This window comes from Dermacentor albipictus, chromosome 2, assembly GCF_038994185.2.
Source record: "Dermacentor albipictus isolate Rhodes 1998 colony chromosome 2, USDA_Dalb.pri_finalv2, whole genome shotgun sequence".
Taxonomy (NCBI): domain Eukaryota; kingdom Metazoa; phylum Arthropoda; class Arachnida; order Ixodida; family Ixodidae; genus Dermacentor; species Dermacentor albipictus.
Genome location: NC_091822.1, coordinates 13,165,340 through 13,189,569, shown reverse-complemented (window position 1 = coordinate 13,189,569; position 24,230 = coordinate 13,165,340). Strand labels below are relative to the sequence as shown.

Genomic DNA, 24,230 nt, shown 5'->3' with positions numbered 1-24,230 from the left:
GGCAGGGTTTCTCTAGGAGGAGCTTCTATCACGTCCCCCTGTTGGGCTCCATGGTGGGTGGTTGGCATCGCGGCCGAAAACCCAACTGTACTTATGGAAAATGCTTTTCCTAAACTCCCTGATAGCCCTCAAAAACGAAGGCGCACCGAAGACGTCTTTCAGTTTTTCGGACGCCAAGTCCACAATTTTCCTCGTTTCCACGTGATCCATTCAGAAAAACCAGCTAAACCAGTGCGAACACTCTCCAGGATATAAGGCGTCGAGGATGGCTAGCGGTGATCTCCTCTTGGAGCTCCGCGATCAGAAGCAATAGTGGGCAGTAAAGCAGCGACGCCGGATTGTTGCTTAAACGCTGCCTGTTTTTCACGCAGTTCTTGGGATGCTTCCATGGATTCTTCTGCGGGGATGCTGCCTTATCTTCCGCGCTTCCTTTTCACCGGCACGTGGATGCGGTCGATGGTGTGCCCATGGACAGCCCTGTCACTCCTGTTGGTGATAACCCTGGCATGCCCCTTGGCTTTGCCGACGGCCTCCCACGTGATTCGCTTCTGGCTGATGTCACCGTCGTTCTACCAATCACCGCTAAGCTGCGGTCAGCGACATCTACACCGGATGATATAAAGGTCTTTGCGACGGCACCTTCCTTCAGTGGGCAGTACAGCAGCGACGCCGGCATGTTGCTTAAACGCTGCCTGTTTTTCACGCAAGTATGTTATATTCAAGGTGCATATAGCTACCGTTCTGATGACCGCTTTTTGCTGCTGCTGTTGTACCCGAACAGTGTTGTTACTTGCTGCTTTCGCATTTTGCACTGTTACGATAGCCTTCTCTTGAGTGGGGATGTTGAACTTAACCCTGGACCTAGAGGTGTGCCTTCAGCAAGTTCATCAAAGTCAAGCGAGGCTCATAACACCACTACAAGTAGCAGTCAGTGCTCCACTACTTCCCCTCCAGAGACGGCTAATCTTCTCGCTCAATTGTTGGCTGGTCAGAAACAAATTGCCCTTGACATTGCCGATATCAAGGAATCTTTTAATTCCCGATTCGAAGCCCTTGAAACACGTGTATCTTCGTTCGAATCTTCTACAGGAGCTGTTGACTGTAGTGCAATGTATGACAAGCTTAACTCCGAAATAGTCTCACTTAGGCAATCTATCACTAAACTCACTTCAAAATCCGATGAGGTGAAAAACCGGTCACGCCGGGACAATATCAGAACTTCATCAGACCTCTCAGACCTTCAAGCCAAAATTGACGACTTGGAAAATCGTTTCCGCAGGTCGAACGTAATATTCTATGGAATTGACGGGGAACAATTTGAAACATGGGAATAGTCTGAGCGCCTTGTGCGTGACTTCTGCATGAACCGACTTGACTTTTCGATTTCATCACTAGCCAGGGCTCACCGCATTGGTCGCTTCTCCTCAGATAAAAAGCGCCCCATCATCGCTAAACTTTTTAATGACAAAGAAGTCGAAACCATTCTGAGCAAAGGCTTCAAACTAAAAACATACGCCCTTCGGTGTCGCACGGGACTATTCTGAGGCTGTACTGGACAAAGGCAGGAAGTTGTTGCAATTTCCGAAAACACTAAGGAAGGAAGGTGACCATGTACGTCTTATTTTTGACAGGCTGTGCCTAAATAACGTCACTTACATTTGGGACACAACTTCTAATTGCGCGGTGTGTGTACCACCACAGACGCACGCTCAGCAATGACCCCACCTACGTGACGTGCCCCTTCCAAGCGTCAAGCACATGTAACCACCCCATCTCGTTCAGACGGAAAGGTATCTGTCTTCTGGACTAATATCAGAAGTGTTCTTTCTAAAAGTATTGAACTATCTTCAATTATCGACTCAAATTCGCCTTCCATCATCGCACTAACAGAAATGTGGCTGAACGATACTGTTTCCGATAATCATATTCTTGTCAGTCAAGTAGATTTTACCTTTTTTCGCTGCGATAGAAAGGATCGAAGAGGTGGGGTGTGCTTACTGGAATTTCTAAAGATTTCTTTGCAATACCTATCTTTATTAACCCATTTCTTGAAAGCGTATTTGTGTCCCTGAAGCTTGGTTCCACTGACCTCATTGTTAGTATTTTTTATTGCCCCCGGACATGAATGCGACCTTCGAAGGCGAATTTCATCGCGTTGTTGTTGAAATATGCGGGAGGTTTCCAAATGCGGTTCTTATAATCTTCGGAGACTTCAACTATCCCAATATTCAATGGTCTACACTATCTGTTTCAGCCAACGATACTCAGGCACAGGAATTTCTTGATTCTTGCCTTGATTTTTCGTTGTGCCAGCTTATCGAAAAACCTACACGTTGCTCGAGCACATGCGCAAATATTCTTGACCTAATTTTAACTCCTCGACCTGACCTGTTTCCTGACATAGCCCATCTCGATGGTCTTTCTGATCACGGCATAATTACTGGAAGCTTAACTTGTTCACTTAATTAAAAGAGAGTTGCCGGAAAGTGTATAAGGTGCTACAAGCGAGGCAATTTTCATGCAATAAGTATCGAATTATCCCATTTCACGGACCATTTTTAGACGCCCACTTGTCACGTTCCCTTGAAGATAACTGGAAGCTTTTTAAACATACTCTCTCAAACTTAATTAACAAATACATTCCAGTTATGGCCATCAAAACAATCAACATTTCTCCATGGTTCAATCAGAAATTACGTCGACTTAAGAATAAAAAGAAACGATTTTTCAGATGGCAGACAAAAACAGACTATCGGCTTCGTGGTGTCGCTATAAAAAGTGTGACAAGGAATATCAACAGCTTTTAAAAACTACTCGTCGTCGCTTTTTCAGTCGTGATTTGCCATCTTTGCTAATAGATAACCCTCGGCGCTTTTGGTGCACAATAAATCCCAGCAACCACCCCGATGTAACTCTTGCTAATACCAATGGTTCTCCTGTTACTGAATCCGAATGTGCTAAGTTATTAACTGATTCATTCTCAACAGTTTTTACTCTTGAGGATATTACTACATGCCCTAGCATTGATGTTGTTTCCGGTATTAATATGACTGAAATAATAATTGACGAAGATGGTATTTTATCTCTACTTGGAAAATTAAAAACGTCCTCTGCATCTGATCATAATGGCTTCAACAACAAAATACCTAAACATCTTTCTTCTGGTATCTATCGTTGCTTGGCAGCCATCTTCTCTCTATCAATATCGTCAGGCACAATTCCTCAGGACTGGCTAATAGCGAAAGTAGTGCCCATATTTAAATCAGGGGATCGCTCGTCCTCACTTAACTACAGACCTGTATCTTTAACTAGTACCATCTGTAAACTCTTGGAACACATTATACACTCACAAGTAATTACATATTTAGAGGAACACAATATCATCTTGAAATACCAGCACGGTTTTCGCAAGGGCTTCTCATGCGAAACACAACTTGCAGGATTTACTCAGGATTTACACTCATCATTGGACGCTGGCATCCAAATTGATGCCATATTCCTTGACTTCTCAAAAGCGTTCGATCGAGTTCCTCACCACCGGCTCTTACTAAAACTTAGACATCTTAATATTCACCCACTTATTCTGGCATGGGTGCAAGCCTTCCTCTCTAATAGACAACAGTTCACGTCCGTCAATAACTTTGACGCTCCTTTCATCCCAGTCTCATCCGGTGTTCCTCAAGGAAGTGTGCTCGGTCCATTGCTTTTCCTAATTTATATAAATGACTTACCCTTGTCCCTTAAATCTAGAGTTAGGCTATTCGCTGATGATTGTGTTATTTACCGCAACATCTCTTCTGAAGCTCACCGCCAATCTCTACAATCTGACCTTGACTCCTTAACTTCGTGGTACACAACTTGGCTAATGACACTAAATCCTTCAAAAACTAAGTTGTCTTTCCCTAAAAAAGATTCTCGAATTCCAACGTCTTACTTGCTAAATAATACTTCAGTGGAACTTACGACCACGTACAAATATCTTGGAGTTAACTTTCAGTCTGATCTGTCCTGGAATTACCATATTAACGTCACCCTTGCTTCAGCAAACCGCTCACTTGGGCTTCTTAAACGTAACTTGAAACACACCCCATCGCACTTACGTAAACAGGCTTATATCACTTTAATTCGTCCTAAAATAGAATATGCCTCAGCCATTTGGGATCCCAATCAAGTCTACAATATTAAAAACATCAAAGCCCTGCAGAACCATGCCGTGCGTTTTATTTTTTCGGATTACTCACGTCACACCAGCGTCACTTCATTGAAGAATCGTGCTGAACTGCATGTGTTATCATGCCGGCGTAAAATCCCTCGCTTATCACTTCTTCATAAGCTCTACCATCATGCATCACTTCGCGAGGACTTCTTCAGGCCACCCCCTGCCATCTTTCCCCGCCGTGATCACCCTTTTAAAATCGAACGCTTCACGTGTCGCACACTAACTTATGCCATATCATTCATACCGCGCACCATAACCGAGTGGAATAGCTTGCCATCTCACATCGCAACCGTCACCGACATAAATGAATTCCAGAAACTTCTAATCCTTAATGAAAGTGTGTAAACCTTTCTTGTGTCATGTCCCCCCCCCCTATTTTTTTTCCCGCTAAGAATGACGTTAAAAGATGTTCTTGTCCTCTATGTAACATGCATATTTCTTGGTTATTGTTCCTATTTTTATTGCGGTGTTTTGCCTTTTTCTTTTAAGTTTACGTGTTGTATTGTTTACTGATTTGTTATACATTAATGGTCTGAGTGCTTTCTATGACCCAGATTACCCTCCATTATTCCAGTGTTTGTGATACATATTCTTCTTGTACACTTCTGATTATTATTACTACCAGAATAATCTTATTGGCCTTGTATTATTATCTTTTGTGATTATTATCAGTCCCCACTTTTTGTTGTCACCCTATTACTCACCTATTACATCTGTATGCGTTACTGCACCAGCACCCCTATGTAATACCCTCCTGCGAGAGGGCCTTTAGGGGTATTCTGAATAAATAAATAAATAAATAAACTTGAGGTACTGCCTAAACCAGTATCATTTGGGGACACCCAAGTAGTAGTAACCCCGCACCGCACGATGAATACCACCCATGGCGTTGTCTCGGACGATGATTTGCTGGAGCTCACTGAGGCTGAGCTCTTGGAGGGCTTCAGTGAAAAGAATGTCATAAATGTCCAAACAATTAAGATGAGGCGAGATGGCAAAGAAATCCAAACCAAACACTTGATAATCACCTTCGGTTCGAGTGTCCTGCCCGAGTCAATCGAGGCCGGCTACATCAAGCTCCGTGTCAGGCCGTACGTGCCCAATCCTCTCAGATGCTTTAAGTGCCAAAGGTTTGGCCTCAGTTCACAGAACTGTCGAGGCCGGCTGACATGTGCCAAGTGCAGCGACAATGAACATTCCTCCGAAACATGCCAGAACACTCCACATTGTGTCAACTGTGATGGCGAGCACGCCGCGTACTTGCGGTCGTGCCCATCTTGGAAAAAAGAAAAAGAAATTGTCACGATCAAAGTGAAAGAAAATATATCGTTCAAGGAGGCACGTAGGCGGGTGGCATACCTGCCTAAGAACACATTTGCCGAAGTGGCGCGTCAGGGGGCAGCGCCACAACGGTCTCCGGCGGCTGTCCGACTCACACCCAGTGAACTAAATGTAACAGCGCAAGCACCTAAGACGAGGCACAAAAAGAAAGACATGACACACACTGGCGCTGACTAACAACTTCCTTTTTTTTCTTTTCGTCGTTGGTGCATAGATGGTGCAAAGGAAAGCGATTAGGTTTATTTATAACAAATACAGAAGGCTTGATTCACCTACGACACTAATGAAAACAAATAACATCCAACTACTTCAAGTACGTAGGAAAATGTCCCGTTTGTTGTTTTTGCATAAGCTTTTAGCACATAAACTAAACATTTCGCATCCCACAGAACTTAAACAGTTATCGTCTAGACGAACACACCACACAGGAAGTCATTTACTGGAACCAATTTTTGCAAGAACTGAAACATTCAAACACAGTTTTTTTCCGAGGACCGTTTCCGACTGGAACTGTCTTCCAGGGGCCATCTTCCAGTCCGCTAATTTTGTTAAAGCTCTAGAAGAGCATTTGTTTGAGTGAATGAGAGCTGCATATGTGCGAAAGCATATATATATATGAATATGTACATGTGTATACATATTTTTCTGCTTGTCTGTTAGCGGCAATCTGTTAAACTGCCGTTCTTTCTTTTTATTTTTTGATGTTCCAGTGTATTTACATGCCTTGTATAGCCCCTCCTGCATGGGCCATAACTGTTGGCCTGCAGTATTCTGAAATAAATAAAATAAATAAATATACCTAGGCCACACCACCACGCAGGCGCAGAGAATACATTACGGACATCTGCCGACTTATCGTATACGCAAACGTAGGAAATCAATTTCTGATGAGTGCAGGGACGAAGATGTGCCACTAATGCAATTATTTCCTTGTCTGTTTATGTGATAGGCCTCTAAGGCAAGCCGCGCATGTTCATTCTTGCTTTTTCCAAGAATTATCGTCCGATCATGTCGCGCCTCACAATTGCTGCAAAAGTTTATATGCGCAACCAGGTGCGCTCCTTTATCTACATTTTTGTTTACCTTTTGCCCATGTTCCCTGAGTCGCTCATTGACTCAACGCCCTCTTTGGCCAACGTATGTCTTCCCACATGAAGTGGAATGCCATAAACCACGCCGACAGCGCACGACACGTATGAGGCATCATGCCGAATTGGGCATCCTCCTCTGTTCTCTCCGCAGGCGCGGGAACACAGCTTTGAAAGCTTGTTTGGCGCAGAAATTGCCAAAGGAACACTATGCCTGCAAGCAACTTTCTTGAGATGATGGGTCACCTTATGCATATAAGGGACCACCGCAGGCCTTCGCGTTTCACGTTCGGCGGCCGGCCTTTTTGTGGTTTTTCTTCTCTGGATCAGAGCTTCAACCACGGCAGTCAAAAGCGACATAGGGAACCCAGTTGTCAAAAGTCACCTGATCTGATTGTCAACACTTCCTTGCATCTCGAGCACGCACGAACTCTTAAGTGCCAATTCTATACATGACGACGCAATACCTCTTTTCACAATTTTCGAGTGCGCAGACTTGAAGGACAACAGTTCCTTTTTCGCACGGGTTGATACGCCCAACGCACATGGCGTTCACAGAATTCAAGCTTCAGTTCCAAGAACTGCAATACATTGTTTTGTGGACTCTCGTGCGTAAACATAAGACCTTGTCCATGTACCTTAAAATCCTCTAAAACCTTATTGATCGTATCCTGGTAGGAGGAGTCAAGCGATAAAAATACCGAAAAATCATCGACATATCTAAACACTTTTAAAACTTTCCGCTCAATAAATGCATGGTCTAAAGAATGATCCACACTAGACAAAAAATATCCACAAGGACGGGAGCAACACATGATCCAATACAAATACCATTCCGTTGTCAATACGGTTGGTCATTAAAAACAATAAAAGGAGCTCGAAGGTAATATTCTAAAAGACTTAAAAGATTACCCACTGAAAGTCCGGCATGATTCTGGAACGAGATCGTACCACTATACTCAATACATTCATGTACCGAAGACAGGAGTTCACGCTGTGGAACTGAATAAAATAAAGCTACGTTCCCGAACCTGCGGAGAGAGCAGAGGAGGATGCCAAATTCGGCATGATGCCTCATACGTGTCGTGCGCTGTCGGCGTGGTTTATGGCATTCCACTCTCATGTGGTAAGACATACGTTGGCCAGACAGGGCGTTGCGTCAATGAGCGACTAAGGGAACATGCGCAAAAAGTAAACAAAAATGTAGATAAAGGAGCGCACCTGGTTGGGCATATAAACTCTTGCAGCATTTGTGAGGTGGGACTTGATCGGACGATAATTCGTGGAAAAAGCAAGATGAACATGCGCGGCTTGCCTTAGAGGCCTATCACATAAAAAGACAAGGAAATAATTGCATTAGTTACACATCTTCGTCCCTGCATTCATCAGAAATTGATTTCCTACGTTTGCGTATACGATAAGTTGACAGATGTCAGTAATGTATTCTCTGCGCCTGCGCGGTTGTGCGGCCTAGGTATATATATGCACCGACGACGAAAAGAAAAAAGGAAGTTGTTAGTCAGCGCCAGTGTGTGTCGTGTCTTTCTTTTTGTGGCTCGTCTTAGGTGCTTGCGCTGTTACGTTTAGTTCAGAATTATGTACCAACTAGGCCCAAATTAAGTGTTACTGACACACCAAGTGAGGTGGCAGTAACGCCATCCGCCCCCCTGGCGGATGCAGCTAGCGCTGCTACGCCAACACAGCAGAAGGGGCCATCTACCTCCGGTAGGTGACCTCGAAGGTCTCGTCCAACGTGCCAAGTCCTTCTCGTCAAACAAAGCGCTCGGTATAGCACGTGTCCAGCGCCTCGCAAGAGGCGATGGACACAACCACCAGCAAGACGTCACCACCAGCGCCTAAGGAGCGACGAGGATCTCTTGATCGCTCCAAAAGAGATAAAACTCCCGTCACGGCGCCTGCAAAGTGCCGGTGAACTAACCTTTCCTTTCCTTTCCAGAACACACAGTATCCAACTCTATCAAAATGGATACACAAATTATGCAATGGAATGTGAGAGGACTCATCCACAATCTTGACGACGTAACCGAACTCCTACACAATCTTAATCCAAAGGCATTGTGTGTTCAGGAAACGCACTTAAAAGCTACACAGACAAATTTTCTCCGGTCAGACATTATTTTTCGTAAAGATCGTGACGAGGTCAACACCTCATCCGGCGGTGTAGCGATAGTTGTCCATAAAACTGTTTCTTGCCAACACTTTCCGCTTCGGACGTCCCTCGAGTAAGTTGCGGTTCGCGAAATTCTTTTTAATAAGTTAGTAGCCGTCTGCTATATCTACATGCCTCCAAACTATCATATGAGTAAAATTAAATTCCACAAACCTATTAATCAACTTCCAGAGCCGTTTCTTATTGTCGGGGACTTTAATGCTCACAACAATCTCTGGGGAGATTCCAGTACTGATTCGAGGGGTCGACTGATCGAATCCTTTCTTGTTACGTCCGGTGTGTGCCTCTTTAATAGGAAAAAACCCACCTACTGTAATGTTGCGCATAATTCATTCTCCTACATATATTGAGCACTTGGATCTTCAATACTTCTTTCTTACTTAGAATGGAATGTTATAGAAAATCCATTTGGGAGTGACCACTTTCCGATAACTTTAAACTTACTAACACGACACGACACTCGTCCACAGGTACTTCGCTGGAAACTTGACTCCGCTCATTGCAAGCGTTTTAAGGAATCTACTTACTTATCACAAGACTTTACACGGGATTTTAGCATGGATAACACTGTAGCATATTTTACTGCTTTCATTATTGATGCAGCTGAAAAGTTCGTTCCACAAACAAATAGTCACTCATCTAAGAAACGTGTTCCTTGGTGAAATGAACACTGCAGGGATGCACGAAAAAGACAAAATAAGGCGTGGGGCAGATTGCGCCAATATTCTACGGCGGAAAATTACATCGCATTTAAACACATCAAGTCACAAGGACGGCGCACAAGACGGCAGGCTAGAAGAGCAAGTTGGGAGAGGTTTCTCTCAGGCATCAATTCCTATACCCAGGAGGCTAAAGTATGGGATGGGCTGAGAAGGCTAAAAGAGCAGCAGACCAACCCATTACCTTTGATTGATGAGCGCGGGAATACCTTGCAAAAGCAGGCCGATGCCCTTGGATTACATTTTGCACGTGTATCAAGTTCCATAAGTTATTCAGAAACATTCGTTCGATATAAGGAAATAGCAGAACTTCAGTCAATAAACCGTAAATGCAGACCAAATCCGCCATACAAATGTCTTTTTAATATTGCCGAGCTTAGAGCTGCGTTGAGCTCGTGCATGAGCTCTGCACCTGGAGTTGACAAAATTATGTATGACATGATTAAAAACCTACACACTGATACACAGATGACACTTCTGGCACTTTTTAACTCTGTTTGGGCTGCTGGATACCTTCCATCCTCATGGAAAGAAGCTTTAGTAGTGCCGGTCTTGAAAGAAGGCAAGGACGAATCCGGCGTTTCAAGCTACCGTCCAATAGCACTGACAAGTTGCTTATGCAAACTGTTCGAGAAAATTATCAATCTTCATCTTTTACATTCCCTTGAATCGAATAAAATGTTCGACCCTTATCAGTGCGGCTTCAGAGAGCGTAGGTCGACTACTGACCAGCTCGTGCGCATTGAGGCAGGCATTCGCGACGCCTTTATCCATAATCAGTTCTTTCTTTCTGTTTTTCTAGACATAGAAAAGGCATATGACACGACTTGGAGATATGGGATATTGTGAGACCTCTCAGAAATGGGTATTCGAGGGAATATGCTTAATGTAATTGAAAGTTACCTATGAAACCGTATATTTCGAGTTAGGGTGGGTAATGATCTATCCAGGCTATTTACACGAGAAACTGGGTTGCCGCAAGGAGAGGTATTAAGCTGTACCATTTTTATAATGAAAATGAATTCCTTGCGCTTATATATACCGCAGAGCATGTTTTATTCGGTGTACGTAGATAAACGTACAATTGGGTTTCAAGTCATGTAACCTTTCTATATGTGAGCGACATGTCCAGCTTTGCTTGAACAAAGTGTGTAAATGGGCAGAGGAAATTGGCTTTAAACTGAATCCTGTTAAAAGCTCATGTGTCCTTTTCACGCGAAAAAGAGGCTCATTTGTAGAGCCCAGCCTAGAACTACATGGACAGCACATACCAGTTTCACAGAACACAAATTTTTAGGAATCATATTAGATTCAAAACTGACCTTCATTCCACAGTTAAAGCACCTAAAAGAGAAATGTCTAAAAACAATGAACCTTCTTAAACTTTTATCACATAAAACATGGGGCAGCAACAGGAAGTGTCTGATGAACGTTTACAAAAGTCTTATACGCACACGCTTAGACTATGGGGCCATAGTATATCAATCTGCCAGTCCAAGCGCCTTGAAGATGCTTGACCCTATTCACCATTTAGGTATCCGCTTGGCGACCGGTGCCTTCAGGACAAGTCCTGTAGAGAGCCTCTACGTTGAAGCTAATGAGTGGTCTCTTCATCTTCAGAGGTCATACTCCAGTTTCATGTACTTTCTAAAAGTGAACGCAAACCGCGACCATCCCTCTTATGTAAGCATAAACGACGTGGCATCTGCACTGCTCTTTAATAATCGACCTGCAGCAGGAGAACCATTTTCTCTGCGCATTAGAAAGCTTGCTGAGGAAATGCAAGTTCCGATTCTTCAGCGAAACCTGATGGTCCCAGCTAAGCAATTGCCGCCATGGCAGTGCAAACCCATAGAATGCGATACATCATTCGTAGAGGTGACGAAACACGCCCCACAGGCACATATCCGAATGCACTTCTTGGGAACTTCAATCGAAGCACTCGTGCATAGAGTTTTACACTGACGTTTCTAAGTCGCATGCCGGAGTGTTTAATGCTGCAATCGGACCATCCTTCTCCGAGTCCGATGGACTGCATCCGGAAACAAGCACGGAAGACACCGCGGAAGCTTATGCAATTCTATCTGCTATTAAACAAATCTAGAAAAGAAAGTTGCACAAAGCCATCATATACACCGACTCTCTAAGCGTCGTAAAAGCCCTAATGTTCCTCCGCAATCATCGAAACACTGCACTTACTGAGCTTTATTCCGTTATTTGCACATCGTACATGTCTCAGCAGCAAGTCATAATATGCTGGGTACCTGGACACAGGGCCATTGACGGTAATATGCTGGCTGACCAAATTGGCACATCAATAGCTTCACAAGATATACATTCTACTACTGCACTACCTGCATTAGACCTAAAGCCTTTCATCCTAAAGAAACTCAGAAGCCACTGGCAGCGCTTATGGTATGCTGAAACAAATAATAAGCTTCACTTGATTCAGCCAAAACTGGGTTATTGGCCCCCCGCAACAAAAACACGATGAACAGAGGTCCTCTTCTGTCGTTTCAGAATAGGACACACATATGCCACACACAGTTTCCTGCTAACTGGAAATGAGCCACCATCCTGCGGTAGGTGCGGTGAAAAGCTCACCGTCCTCCACGCCCTCCTGGAGTGTCGGGAAGCCGAAACAGAGAGAAAAAAACACTTTCCGCTAGCATACCGGCAGCACATCCCCTTTCATCCTGTAATGATTCTTGGTACAGAACCGTTGTTTGACACCAGAGCAGTCCTAAGCTTCTTAAACGATGTCGTCTTACATGTTGTTAGCCCTACGAATTTGTAGCACATCCTCTCTCCAGAGGATGCCGCCGCGATAATTTATTTTCATACAAGACATGCCTTCAGGCCCTTCCGTTTCAAGGGCTCTCTAAGGCATTAGTGCGTTTTGCAAACGTTTGCCTACATATATTTTAAAATATAATCAATCTATTACAATGTATCTTTTGTGTTCTTCGTAGTACTCATTAGTCATTACCATAATTTTATTACATATAACTTTTATGCGCTTCACAGAGATCGCTTTTAGGCCCCTTTACAGCTACGTCACAATAACTCACGGAACTCACCTACCCACTGCAAACTCGTCAACACTGACCTGGCGCTCTTTGGCCATAATTGGCCCTTCCGCCATAAAACAACAAATTCATCATGGTGTCCTTGAGAAGCTCGTATTTTGGTCACATTATAACTGCCTCAAAATTAACCCAGCTAAAACCAAGGTACTTTTCTTCCGTGCAAAAAAATAAAGTAATTAATTTAGAACAGGACATATACTGCGACGGGCACAGGATTGAAATCCTCAATGAATATAAAATTGTCGGAGTAACATTTAGCTCAAATTTCACATGGGATTCGCATGTTTACAACTTATGCAAAATACGTTCAATGACCACAGGGGCTCTATCGCGTTGCGGTGCAATTCTCCCAGTGGAAGCAAAAAAAAAACAAATTTATTCTGCATTGTTCGCTTCCCATATGTTCGCTTCCCACTGTAGTCTCGTATGGTTGACCACTACACAAAGGAATAGTACAAGTATTTGTTTATTACAAAAGAAAGTTGTTCGCAATATAGCAAATATTGATTATTTACCTTCCACAGAATATTATCTTACATTATACAACGTTATAAAAATACAACATATGTAAGAATTTTGTGTTTTGCGTTCATTCTATATGTCTTCACCCAATTTTAACATCTTTATTAACACAATAGCACTACTTCAGCAATGTTGCCCTTGGTCCACATTGCTGAAGTAGTGCTATTGTGCATGTGTTGTGGGAGTGTGAAGCCATCGGCTCCTCCTTCAGCGAGGACAGGTGGGCTGCGCTCTTGGGCAGCCCCGAACTCAACGACCAAACCCTGGCCGTCCAGAGTGCCCGCGGTCGGGCCGTCAAGCTCGGCTTGGCGGTCCCTACGTGGGAATAGCCGGGTGGCGCGGGGTCTCCCCTGCGTCTTCTCTGGACCGAAATAAAGTTACCTCACTCACTCACTCACTCACTCACTCACTCACTCACTCACTCACTCACTCACTCACTCACTCACTCACTCACTCACTCACTCACTCACTCACTCACTCACTCACTCACTCACTCACTCACTCACTCACTCACTCACTCACTCACTCACTCACTCACTCACTCACTCACTACTTCAGCAATATACCAATGTTCGTACACGTAGTCTTGACTTTTGGATAAAACCACGTTTCCACACCTTTTACAAAGTGCAGCCTTTGAAATATAATATTCCGTTAATCCTCAACAAATACAAAGATATAGTGAAGCCCACACCAGCATTACTTTATCACCTCTTTCTTTCTAAACAGACATACCTACCACTATTGTCGAGAAGCTACAAACATTAATTCTTTTTTAACAGAAGCTAAATCTTCCTGTGTCTGCTTGTATTTCACAATGTAGAGTTTTAGAACGTAATATCTTTTCCTGATGTATTATATGGGTTTGTGTATATGCATATGTGAATTCATATATATATATATAGTCATATCATAGGAAGCCGACAAGCACTGACACCAAGGACGACGTAGGGGAAATTACTTGTACTTAATAAGTGAAATAAAGAAACGATAAATTACTGGACATTAAAGTGGATGAAGCAGTGGTTGTGGGTTTGGTTCCCACCTGCGGCAAGTTGTTTTTTCATCCACTTTAATTTCCATTAATTTATCGTTTCTTTATTTCATTTATTAGGTACAAGTAATTTCCCTTATGTCGTCCTTGGTGTCAGTGTTTGTTGGCTTCTTATGGTATGACTAATGCAAATCGGGCCCCTCGGTTAACCCCCTTTCTTCTCGTTTATATATATCTATACATATATATATATATATATATATATATATATATGTTATTTTCCCATTTTTTCACTATATTCGACACACTTATATATATTTTTTCTTTTGTATAGAGCATTTTTTTCATTCCTTCATACACAATATCTAGTATTGTGTATTCTTATTCTTATAGTGTATTCTTATTCTGATGAACTGTTATTTTCTGTTTCGTATGTTTTTGCTTAACGGTTCGACATGGAAGTCGAGGTCAAGCACTGCCTTGAATATGGTGTCCGGGCCTCTGTCAAGCTGCAGAACACAGCTTTTAGCCCTGTCAACCACAAAACTTGTTTTGGAAAATAAAGAATTTGAACTTGAAGCGCGTCAGCTTTTTATATCCCTGTTACACGGGCGACCTTAACCGCGGTTAGCGCGGTTGCACGGCAGGCGAAACTGCGGCTAGGACGCTAACCACGCCTGACCGCCAACCGAGCTTGGCAACCTCGGTTTAGTGTAACCGACGTTTCGGAAACGCGCAAAATGGCGGATGGTACTTCGCCCGACTGCAGCGCTGGCGCTTCCCAGATATCTTCCAAAAAGCGTATCATTTGGCCTGACGCGACAACTGAGAGACGGATACGCATTTGGGAAGACAACCTGGCCGCTCTGTGCTCAAGTAGTCGAAGCGTGCGCCTCTACACAGAGATGACAGCTACGCACAAATTTCAAAATTTAAGAACAGCGCAATGAGACTGTACAAGTGAGACACACACAAACGCTGTGTGTTTGTGTGCGTCTCACTTTCTTGTCCAACTAGTTTGATGGCGCTGCTTTTAAACTTATAACTTCAGTACTTTTAACATGTACTTTTTTGCGATAATTTGTGCAATGTCAACTCGAAGTGTACGTACATTAACACCTGAACGCACTGCCTTTTCTTCCTTTTTTCTTCTTTTTTTGTAAATGCAAGCGTATAGTTCCAAAGTGCATTCGCGTAAAGTTGCACTCTCTTCAACTATGTAACAAATGTTAGTTGAGGCCTTCATTTGTTCATTAGGAATTTTTTTAACCTTTTCGTTTAGCGGACTTAATTTTATTTTCTATTTACCCATTTGTGACCTTTAATTCTGACTCTTTCTATAGTTGTATGTCCACCAGGCCTGCTCACAACTGAGAGCAGGAGTATCGAAAATATATAACCTACACGTGCGAAACGCTGTCTTACGTTAAAACTTTCAAATATGACAATTGTTTTGCTGAAAAATAACATCTTTTTACCACTTTAATGAAATGTCGCAGAAAAAATATTCAAAATGTGACCTGTACGCAAGAGATCACGGGACGTGTCATTAGACCATTAACCGTGATCAATATAGCCCGTGCAACTCTGGCGGACTACGATTCGCATTAACCACGGTTGAGCGAGTTAACCACGGTTAAGTTTAAGTTAAGTTAGGTTTGTCTTCCCGAAAGTTCTACAGAATTCACGTCGCACATGCAATCAGATTACACGCACAGAATCAGAGTGGGCACGGGAGGGCAGCTACCATGCGGTCGCTGCTAAGCTCTCCTTTCTGCTTTCTTGTGCAGATTGCTGCTTTCGGCTCATCGTTGTCCCCGTCTAGCACGTGTGCTACGTCTACATCTCTATCGAATTTCCTGCTGGATCCACCGCTACAAGCAGCTGACAACAGCGTTGATTATCTGAGCATGGAAGACGTCATCATCTTCAAGCCGGTATCAAGTGGGACACGGACACTGCCGCCAGCGGCAGCACTGCAGCGCTCAGATTTAAGCAACTGGCATCAGCAAGGCGCTTCCAGTGGGCACGGGAGAGCAGCTACCATGCGGTCGCTGCTAAGCTCTCCTTTCTGCTTTCTTGTGCAGGTTAGTCAGTCCGAATCGCTTTTTTGCAAACGTACAAACAATGTCGGTTTGCTGCTCTTCCCTTGCCCACAAGTGCTGGCTGCCACTCTGAGTGATTGTGTCTATGTTGCTATGTTGCTCTTACTTTCCGGGGATGTAGAATTAAACCCTAGTCCCCATACTGAAGCTCAACATAAGCACAATGAAGTTATGGCCGCCATAGCTGCTTTGTCGATCAAATTTGACACGCGACATGCCGACATGATGAATGCCATAGCTGACCTAAAGGCTAACCAAGAAAATCTTACTGAGACTGTTGCAGACCTTTCCAATAGATTGACTGCAGTGGAAGCTGCGGATGAGTCTTTTGAAAATATGCCGTCAGGGAGTGATATTACTACCGCAGTCCATGCAGCAGTTTCAAACGAAAGTGCTGCGCTCGCGTCAAGACTAGACGTTCTGGAGGACCATTCAAGACGCGACAACTTGATCTTCTATGGGATCTCAGACAACGCTCAATCAGAAGTCCAGACCCATCACTTTCTTAGACATTGTTTCAACATGACTCCCTGGGAATCGCAATCCATAAGGCTCATAGGCTAGGCAAATAGGTTGTCGGCAAGACACGGCCTGTTATAGCTAAGTTTGTGTCTTCCAAAATGAGAGACCATATACTCTCGCAAAAAGCGAAGTTTAAAGCCGATGGTATTTCAGTCGGCGAAGACTTTTCCAAAGCCACTCGTCAATCGCGGAAAGCACTAAATGATTTTGGCAAGGCCAGCGGCCAGTCTTTTTCTTTGCGACATAACAAACTAATCATAGGTAAAAAATGTTATGTTTATTGCGCAGCTACAGATGAAGTATGCGAGACTGGACCAGCTAGGAGCGCGATTACCCCAACAAACAACAAACCATTGGGTCCACAATCTTCACATTTGGGTGCAGCATAGCTATCTCGTGTTCCAAAGCAAGCAAACTCCTTATCACTTCTTTTTACAAATGTCCGAAGTATCGCCAACAAACGCACATCACTGTCATCACATATCGACGCATGCTCAGGTGATATATTTGTGCTCACTGAAACATGACTTTCAGCAAAAATTAAAGATAGTGAAATACTAGAGTGTCAAAAAACATATAACTTTTACAGGTACGATCGTGATTTCCGTACGGGCGGAGGTGTACTGATTGCCGTGCGCTCTGCTATCCCTTCCTTCACTATCTCCATTGAGTCACCATTAGAAATAGTTTGCAATCGTGTTGCTTTTCCCACTGGCGACCTGATCTTTTGCGCGTGTTATAGGTCCCCATCCTCCACTACCAATTTATGCACTGACCTTCATGATGTCCTTAACAAATTAGTTGTTCGATACCCAAAATCACATTTGTTCTTACTAGGTGACTTCAATTTTCCAACCATAGTGTGGCAAAGCGGTGTTCCCTCCCTTAAGCAGTCATCTTCCGAGTGCAGCCATTTTTTAGACATCTGCGCTGATTTTAATCTAACCCAGCTGATTCACCAACCCACATGCACTACCAGCACTTCCTCTAATACTTTAGATCTCTTTTTTACAACAGCTCCAGATTTGGTTTCTCCTCCAACATACCTTAAAGGAATAAGTGACCACTCGCTTCTCCACTTAACACTTAAGAAGAAAGTTTGCTCGAAGAAAACCGTTAAAACTATATGTGATTACAATGCTGCCGATACCACATCCATATTAAATGAACTACAATCATTCATTACTGACTACACAGTCAACTTTTTAGAGCGCAGCTCTTTGGCGTCCGTTCCTGGGTGTCGCGTCGTCGTCGGTGTTCTCGTCGGCCTCGTAACCAGCTCCGCCCCCCTTTCATCCCCCCAGCGCTAGCAGCGACCGACTGATACCGCTGGATGCCGCTGACGCCGCTAGAGAGTCAAGATAACGTGACTGCATAGAACACCGTCGCCGCCATGCGGAAAGAGGAGGAAAGGGTCCCCCCCCCCCTGTTCTTGTGTGGCGGATAGGGTGCTCTTCAGTTGCCGACGCGCCGGTTATTTCACGTAGGCCCCGGCACGTCGACGAATACGTGACCACCTTCCCACGGCTAGACCTGGTTCTTAGCGCTGCGGAAGCGAGGGTATCATATTGTTTGTGTCGGCATCGGCGGCGTTGTCCCTGAAACCAACTCCGCAGCTGGGGTTGACTCACTATCGGCGTCAGCGGCATCAGTCAGTCGCTGCTATCTCTTCCCTCCTCCCTTTATCGTGTTGTCCGCTTGCTGCGCGCGCTTCTGCCCCCATCGTTTGCCGCTGGGTGTACACGCCGCCCCCCTCCCCCCTCTTCCTGCGAGTCTCCGATTGTCAAAGCGCCGGCTCGAACTTAATTCCTTTCTTCGCTCCTCCTCCAATGCAACCCCTGTGCGGTGGCAATCAGAGAGCCAGATCGATGGCGGCGGATCTGTATATGTGCACCGCCCGAGCCGAAATTGCCGCTGCCGTTCGCCACTGCGAAATTATCTGCCAGTTCTTTCTGAGCCATGAGCGAGACGACCGATGGAAGTCCTCCGTCTGCTGCTGCTGCTGCTGCTGCTGCTGCTGCTGCTAAACGAGCTGCCAGAGCAGAGGCCCAGCGCCGTCGCCGTCAGAATCCAGAGGTGCGTGCCGCCGAAGCAGAAGCTTACCGTCGCCGCCGTCGAGATGATCCAGGAGTACGCGTCGCCGAAGCAGAGGCTAAGCGCCGCCGCCGAGAAGACCCTGCCGTTCGCGCCGCCGAAGCGGAGGCTCATCGCCGCCGTCGAGAGCAACCAGCAGTAAGCGAGGCTGAAGCAGAAGCTCATCGCCGCCGCCGAGAAGACCCTGCAGTTCGCGCCGCCGAAGCGGAGGCTCATCGCCGCCGTCGAGAGCAACCAGCAGTAAGCGAGGCTGAAGCAGAAGCTCATCGCCGCCGCCGAGAAGACCCTGCCGTTCGCACCGCCGAAGCGGAGGCTCATCGCCGCCGTCGAGAGCAACCAGCAGTAAGCGAGGCTGAAGCAGAAGCTCATCGCCGTCGCAGAGAAGACTCTACCGTTCGCGCGGCCGAGGCCGAGGCCAAACGCAAACAAAGGCTCGTATTTGCTGCGCTCAAATTTCGCATTAGGAAGTAACGTAATCGTCGGTAATTTTTTTGAACTTACCGTTGATGAGAACTGGTCATTGTACAAGAACAAACTGCTAACACTAATGGATCGCTATGTGCCTCAAAGAAAGATTGTTTCGAGTCCTTCCTCGCCATGGTTTACTAGAATTCTACGCCGTCTGCGCAACAAAAAGAAACGTATTTTTCGTCGCGCCAAAGCAACTAACCTTCCCGAACGCTGGGCAGCATATCATTGTATTCACGCTGAATATACTATCGCTATTACAAATGCAAAAAAGATTTTTTTCGATAACACCCTCCCATCATTTTTGCAGTCTAATCCACGTAAATTCTGGAATATTGTTGGTGGCAAAGAAAGCAAAACAATCCAACTAGCCCGTTCTGACAATGTCGCGATCGCTCCGAACCAGTGCTGTTCCGTTTTGAATTATGTATTTGCTTCCGTTTTCCACAAATGTGCTCCTGCCACTGTACCATCGGTAACTAAATGCTCCTATTTACCAATGAACTCCATTTATATTGATTGGGTCGGCATACAAAAGTTGATTGAGAACCTGAAAATGTCTTCTTCATCAGGTGAAAATTCAATTAACTGTAAAATGCCTAAAATTACTGAACCATATTCTTCCATTATGCTTTCGGTGCTCTTTTCCCAGTCTCTAGGTTCCTCAGTTATTCCAAGCGATTGGAAGGTTGGCAAGGTTGTTCCGGTCCCTAAATTAGGTAACACTCATTCCCCCGATAACTATCGTCCTATATCAGTGACAAGTATACCATATAAAATATTGGAGCATATTATACGTTCTCATCTGATTTCCTTGAGTCTAATTTCTTCTTTTCGACTGAACAACACGGTTTCATGAAAACATTTTCATATGAAACGCAACTCATATGTTTTACTAATGACCTATTTACCCATACTGATATGGGCTTCGATGTAGACTGCGTGTTTTTGGACTTTGCAAAAGCTTTCAACACTGTTTCACATGATCTCCTCATTCTTAAACTTAGCATGCTTAACATTGACCCGAATGTACTAAACTGGATTAAAAGCTTTTTGTCTAATCGAACTCAGTACGTTTCAGCTAATGAATGTTCATCCTCTCGCACTTCCGTAACATCGGGTGTACCACAGGGATCGGTACTTAGACCCCTGCTTTTCCTGATTTAGATAAACGACCTTCCTAAATGCATTTCCCATTCATCTATCAGGCTTTTCGCAGATGACTGCGTCATTTATCGCAAAATAACTAACAATACTGATTCTGATAAGCTTCAAGACGATCTTAGAAGCATATCCAACTGGTGCGATAAATGGCTCATGCGACTAAACGTTAATAAATGTAAAACAATGCATGTATGAAGCCGCACTAACACTGACAACACGCGGGTTTACTTACTTCACGATACTTCTCTTGAATCCGTCAACTCTTACAAATACCTAGGTGTCCATATTTCACGTAACTTATCATGGCATACGCACATCAAACACGCCACTAATAACGCTAACCGGGTTCTTGGATACTTGCGTCGAAATTTCTCTGCTGCATCTATGCCGATAAAGCTTACCCTCTACAAAACATTAGTGCGACCAAAGCTAGAGTATGCATCCACCGTATGGGATCCCCATCAAATCACACTGATAAACACACTAGAATCCATCCAGAATCGCGCAGCACGTTTCATCTTATCTAACTATTCCCGTAACGACAGCATTACTTCCATGAAAAACACACTTACATTACCGGAGCTTTCATTGCGCCGTAAATGTTTTAGACTGTGTCTTTTCCACAGGCTGTATCACCGCAACCCACTATTAAAGGATCATCTTATTACTCGCCCTTCATACATTTCATCCCGTTTCGATCACATGTTTAAAGCTTGTATTCCATATTTTAGAACAAAGATGTGTCATGGTTCTTTTATTCCTAAAACCAGCGCCGACTGGAACGACCTTCCTCCCTCCATCGCTGCCATTTCTGACGTTGGCAATTTCAAGACTGCTGTATTTTCTGCCAGTTTGTAATACCTATTATTGTATAATTATGTACTTTTTTTTCACTTACCACTCCTTTCTGTAATGCCTTCGGGCCAGGAAAGTATCCAAAATAAATAAATAAATAAATAAATAACACAAGCTTCAGTGACAACAAAACTATCGATAACATTCGAGAAACGTCCGATACATGTTGGCACGTCCCGCACTGAGTCATAACATTCCTTACACGGTGAAAAGCGCTCCCTCGTAAAACATAAACGAAGCCACGTGCCAATATGTCGGCAAAAAAAGGCCGTTTTGGATTTAGGGTCTTTGGATAGCGGGATTTGCCAGTGTCGCTTTGCGAAGTCTAACTTGGAGGAGTACTCCTTGTTTGCAGCACTGGCGAAAACTGCGTCGGCTCTGGTCATGGGTTTTCAATCCGTAATTTGTACGTCACTCAGACGCTCGAAATCGGCCACAAAGCGCTTGGTTTTGTCGGCCTTATCCACGAGTAATACTACGAAATTATACGCCTCGTGCACCGCCTATAGAGGCGACACTGAAAGCCACCTATCGGACGCTTCCAACAGTACACGCGGGAGCAGTAGCAGACAACCCTTTGCAGCAAGGATGGCTGAAGTTCGCGGCTGCGATTTCTCCTTTGTTCGGGTGCCAAGCTGCTTCTTCTACGGTGACAGCTGTAGGGAAGATGCTTACCTATGTGCGAGCGGGTATGAACACGATGTTACTGGTGTTTGGGACAACATGGTCCACATACGTGCAAGGTGTGTCCCGCAGACAAACGCCATGAACCCCATTTGCATGACGTGGAAATCATGTTCACTGCCGATAAATTTTGTTGAGTGATGCGATCTATTGATTGTATTTTTTATTCTACCCTTGCCGCAATGCTGCTTATGTACCTGAATAATAAGCACCCGTCGTTAGTGCAGACTAATATCAAACAAATCCGCATGGTGCAATCTCTGCATATACCGTTGTGATTTTTCTGCCGATAAATACATGTAACATCGCCGAATAAGTGCAGTCGAAGTCGCCTCAAGAAGAGTAATTGCCAATTTATTGATGGAAACGCGTACACTAGCCAACAAAGTCACCAAACACACGGATTAATAAAAGCGCATGTTAGTGCTGTACCGCCGATGCAATTCTGCAGCATACGCCGACAAACTACCGTTCCCGCTGCAGTTTGTGCAATTTTAAGTTCCCCAAGGGAGGTGCTTGGAAACGTACAAAGATAAAGACTGACTAACTTTTCAGTACTTTTTTATATTACTAGAGAGAGGTGCCACATGCTATATTTAAAGGCAGAGCAGCGCCAGTCAAAGTAGATGAGCGCTGGTGGCAAGGCCCGGTTTAGTCTTCTGCAGCATGAGTGTAAGAAACAATTCTGTTGAGTACAAAACTCACATGCAAGAAGGGACTACTTTATGAAACAAACAAATCACCCGGCGTGTTAAGTTTGCTCAGGCAGCATCGAGGTGTGATGACTTCCCAAACGGGACGCGAACTTTTCAGCGAGAAATGGAACAAAAATACCACATGCAGCAGCTATTAGGCATTCTCGCCCTGAACTACCTATTTTCTAAACACATTTCCAAAAGCGCGAACAATATCTATGATGCCCTCGGGCGAAAAGAATAAAGCTGTTAAAGAAGCACTTCCTTGGTATCATTCCGGTAAGAGACAGCGTAATTTATACGCTGTGTCTTTAATTATACCCATACAGGGTATAATTGCCTAAATTAAGTAAACTCGACTGGTCGCGTTTACAAATAATTTGTTTTCCATTTTAGATTGTTCATCATTTGTGGATTGCATTTTTTTTAGATATTGCGAAAGCATTTTATACTGCGTCATATCAACTACTACTTTTCAAGCTTAGTAAACTAAATCTTGATACTAATCTGATGAAGTGGATCAAGTGCTTTTTGCAGGGCCGTACCCAGTACATTTCAATTAATGACTGTGACTCACCTTGTATGCCCTGTAACATCTGGAGTTCCCCAAGGCTCCATAATAGGTCCTCTGCTTTTCTTAATTTATATTAACGGCCTTTCTGATTCCATTGACTCACAAATTAGACTACGCGAATGACTGCGTATTATACAGAAAAATATCTAAACCTTCTGATGCAGCCACTCTTCAATCGGATCTGGATAACATCTCCACTTGGTGTCACCCCTGGTCTATGAAACTAAATATTGGTAAGTGCAAAGCAATGACAATAACGCGAACGTCTAACCAGTCTTCATGCACCTACTTCCTTAATAACTCTTCTTTAACTTCAGTCATTGATTATAAGTATCTTGGCGTATACATTACTGCCAACCAGTCATGGAAAACGCACGTTGCACATATTACTAATAATGCTAACCGCACATTTGGTTTCCTTCGCCGTAATTTTTCCCTGGCTCCTGTGTCCCTAAAACTACTTCTATATAATACTTTCGTGCGCCCGAAACTACGGTATGCTTCTTGCATTTGGGATCCTCACACCAAATCACTCATACAAGTCCTCGAATCCATCCTAAATCATTCTGTTCGTTTTATACTCTCTCATTGTTCTCGTTCAGCCAGTGTAACGCTTATGAAGAAAACATTAGATCTCCCTGACCTTTCCTTACGCCGTCGTATTTCTCGCTTATGCCTCATTCACAAAATATATTTCACCAATGACACTCTAAAGCAATCACTCTTTATTACTCCCACTTATTTTTCATCCCGTATAGATCACCGGTTCAAAGTTGGCGTGCCAAGCTGCAGGACTAATCTTCATTTTGATTCGTTTGTTCCAAAGACGGACTGGAACCACTTTCCTACCTCCGTCGTGCCCATCGCAGCACCGGAAGCCTTAAAGTCTACTGTGTACGATTATGT

General features: G+C 44.1%; 2 protein-coding genes across 2 annotated transcripts in view; one reads left to right on the top strand and one right to left on the bottom strand.

The window, feature by feature from the left end:
• Positions 1-24,230, bottom strand: part of LOC135910892 (uncharacterized) — a 257,520-nt gene that overhangs the window by 102,169 nt on the left and 131,121 nt on the right. The gene's annotated exons all lie outside the window — the stretch shown is intronic.
• LOC139055334 (uncharacterized) lies at positions 389-24,230 on the top strand. The gene is made up of 4 exons (XM_070532768.1): positions 389-707; positions 15,954-16,250; positions 23,489-23,557; positions 24,083-24,230. The coding sequence occupies exons 1-3, from the start codon at positions 468-470 to the stop codon at positions 23,543-23,545; spliced, it is 594 nt and encodes a 197-aa protein (XP_070388869.1). The 5' UTR covers positions 389-467; the 3' UTR covers positions 23,546-23,557; positions 24,083-24,230.

What these genes read in the sequence shown, in the direction of transcription:
- LOC139055334 (XM_070532768.1), top strand. Translation starts at nt 468, where the DNA reads ATGGACAGCCCTGTCACTCCTGTTGGTGATAACCCTGGCATGCCCCTT. An exon ending in GCTGCCTGTTTTTCACGCAA is followed by an intron (nt 708 to 15,953) that starts GTATGTTATATT and finishes TTTCTTGTGCAG; the next exon opens with ATTGCTGCTTTCGGCTCATC. An exon ending in CTTTCTGCTTTCTTGTGCAG is followed by an intron (nt 16,251 to 23,488) that starts GTTAGTCAGTCC and finishes CTTCTGATGCAG; the next exon opens with CCACTCTTCAATCGGATCTG.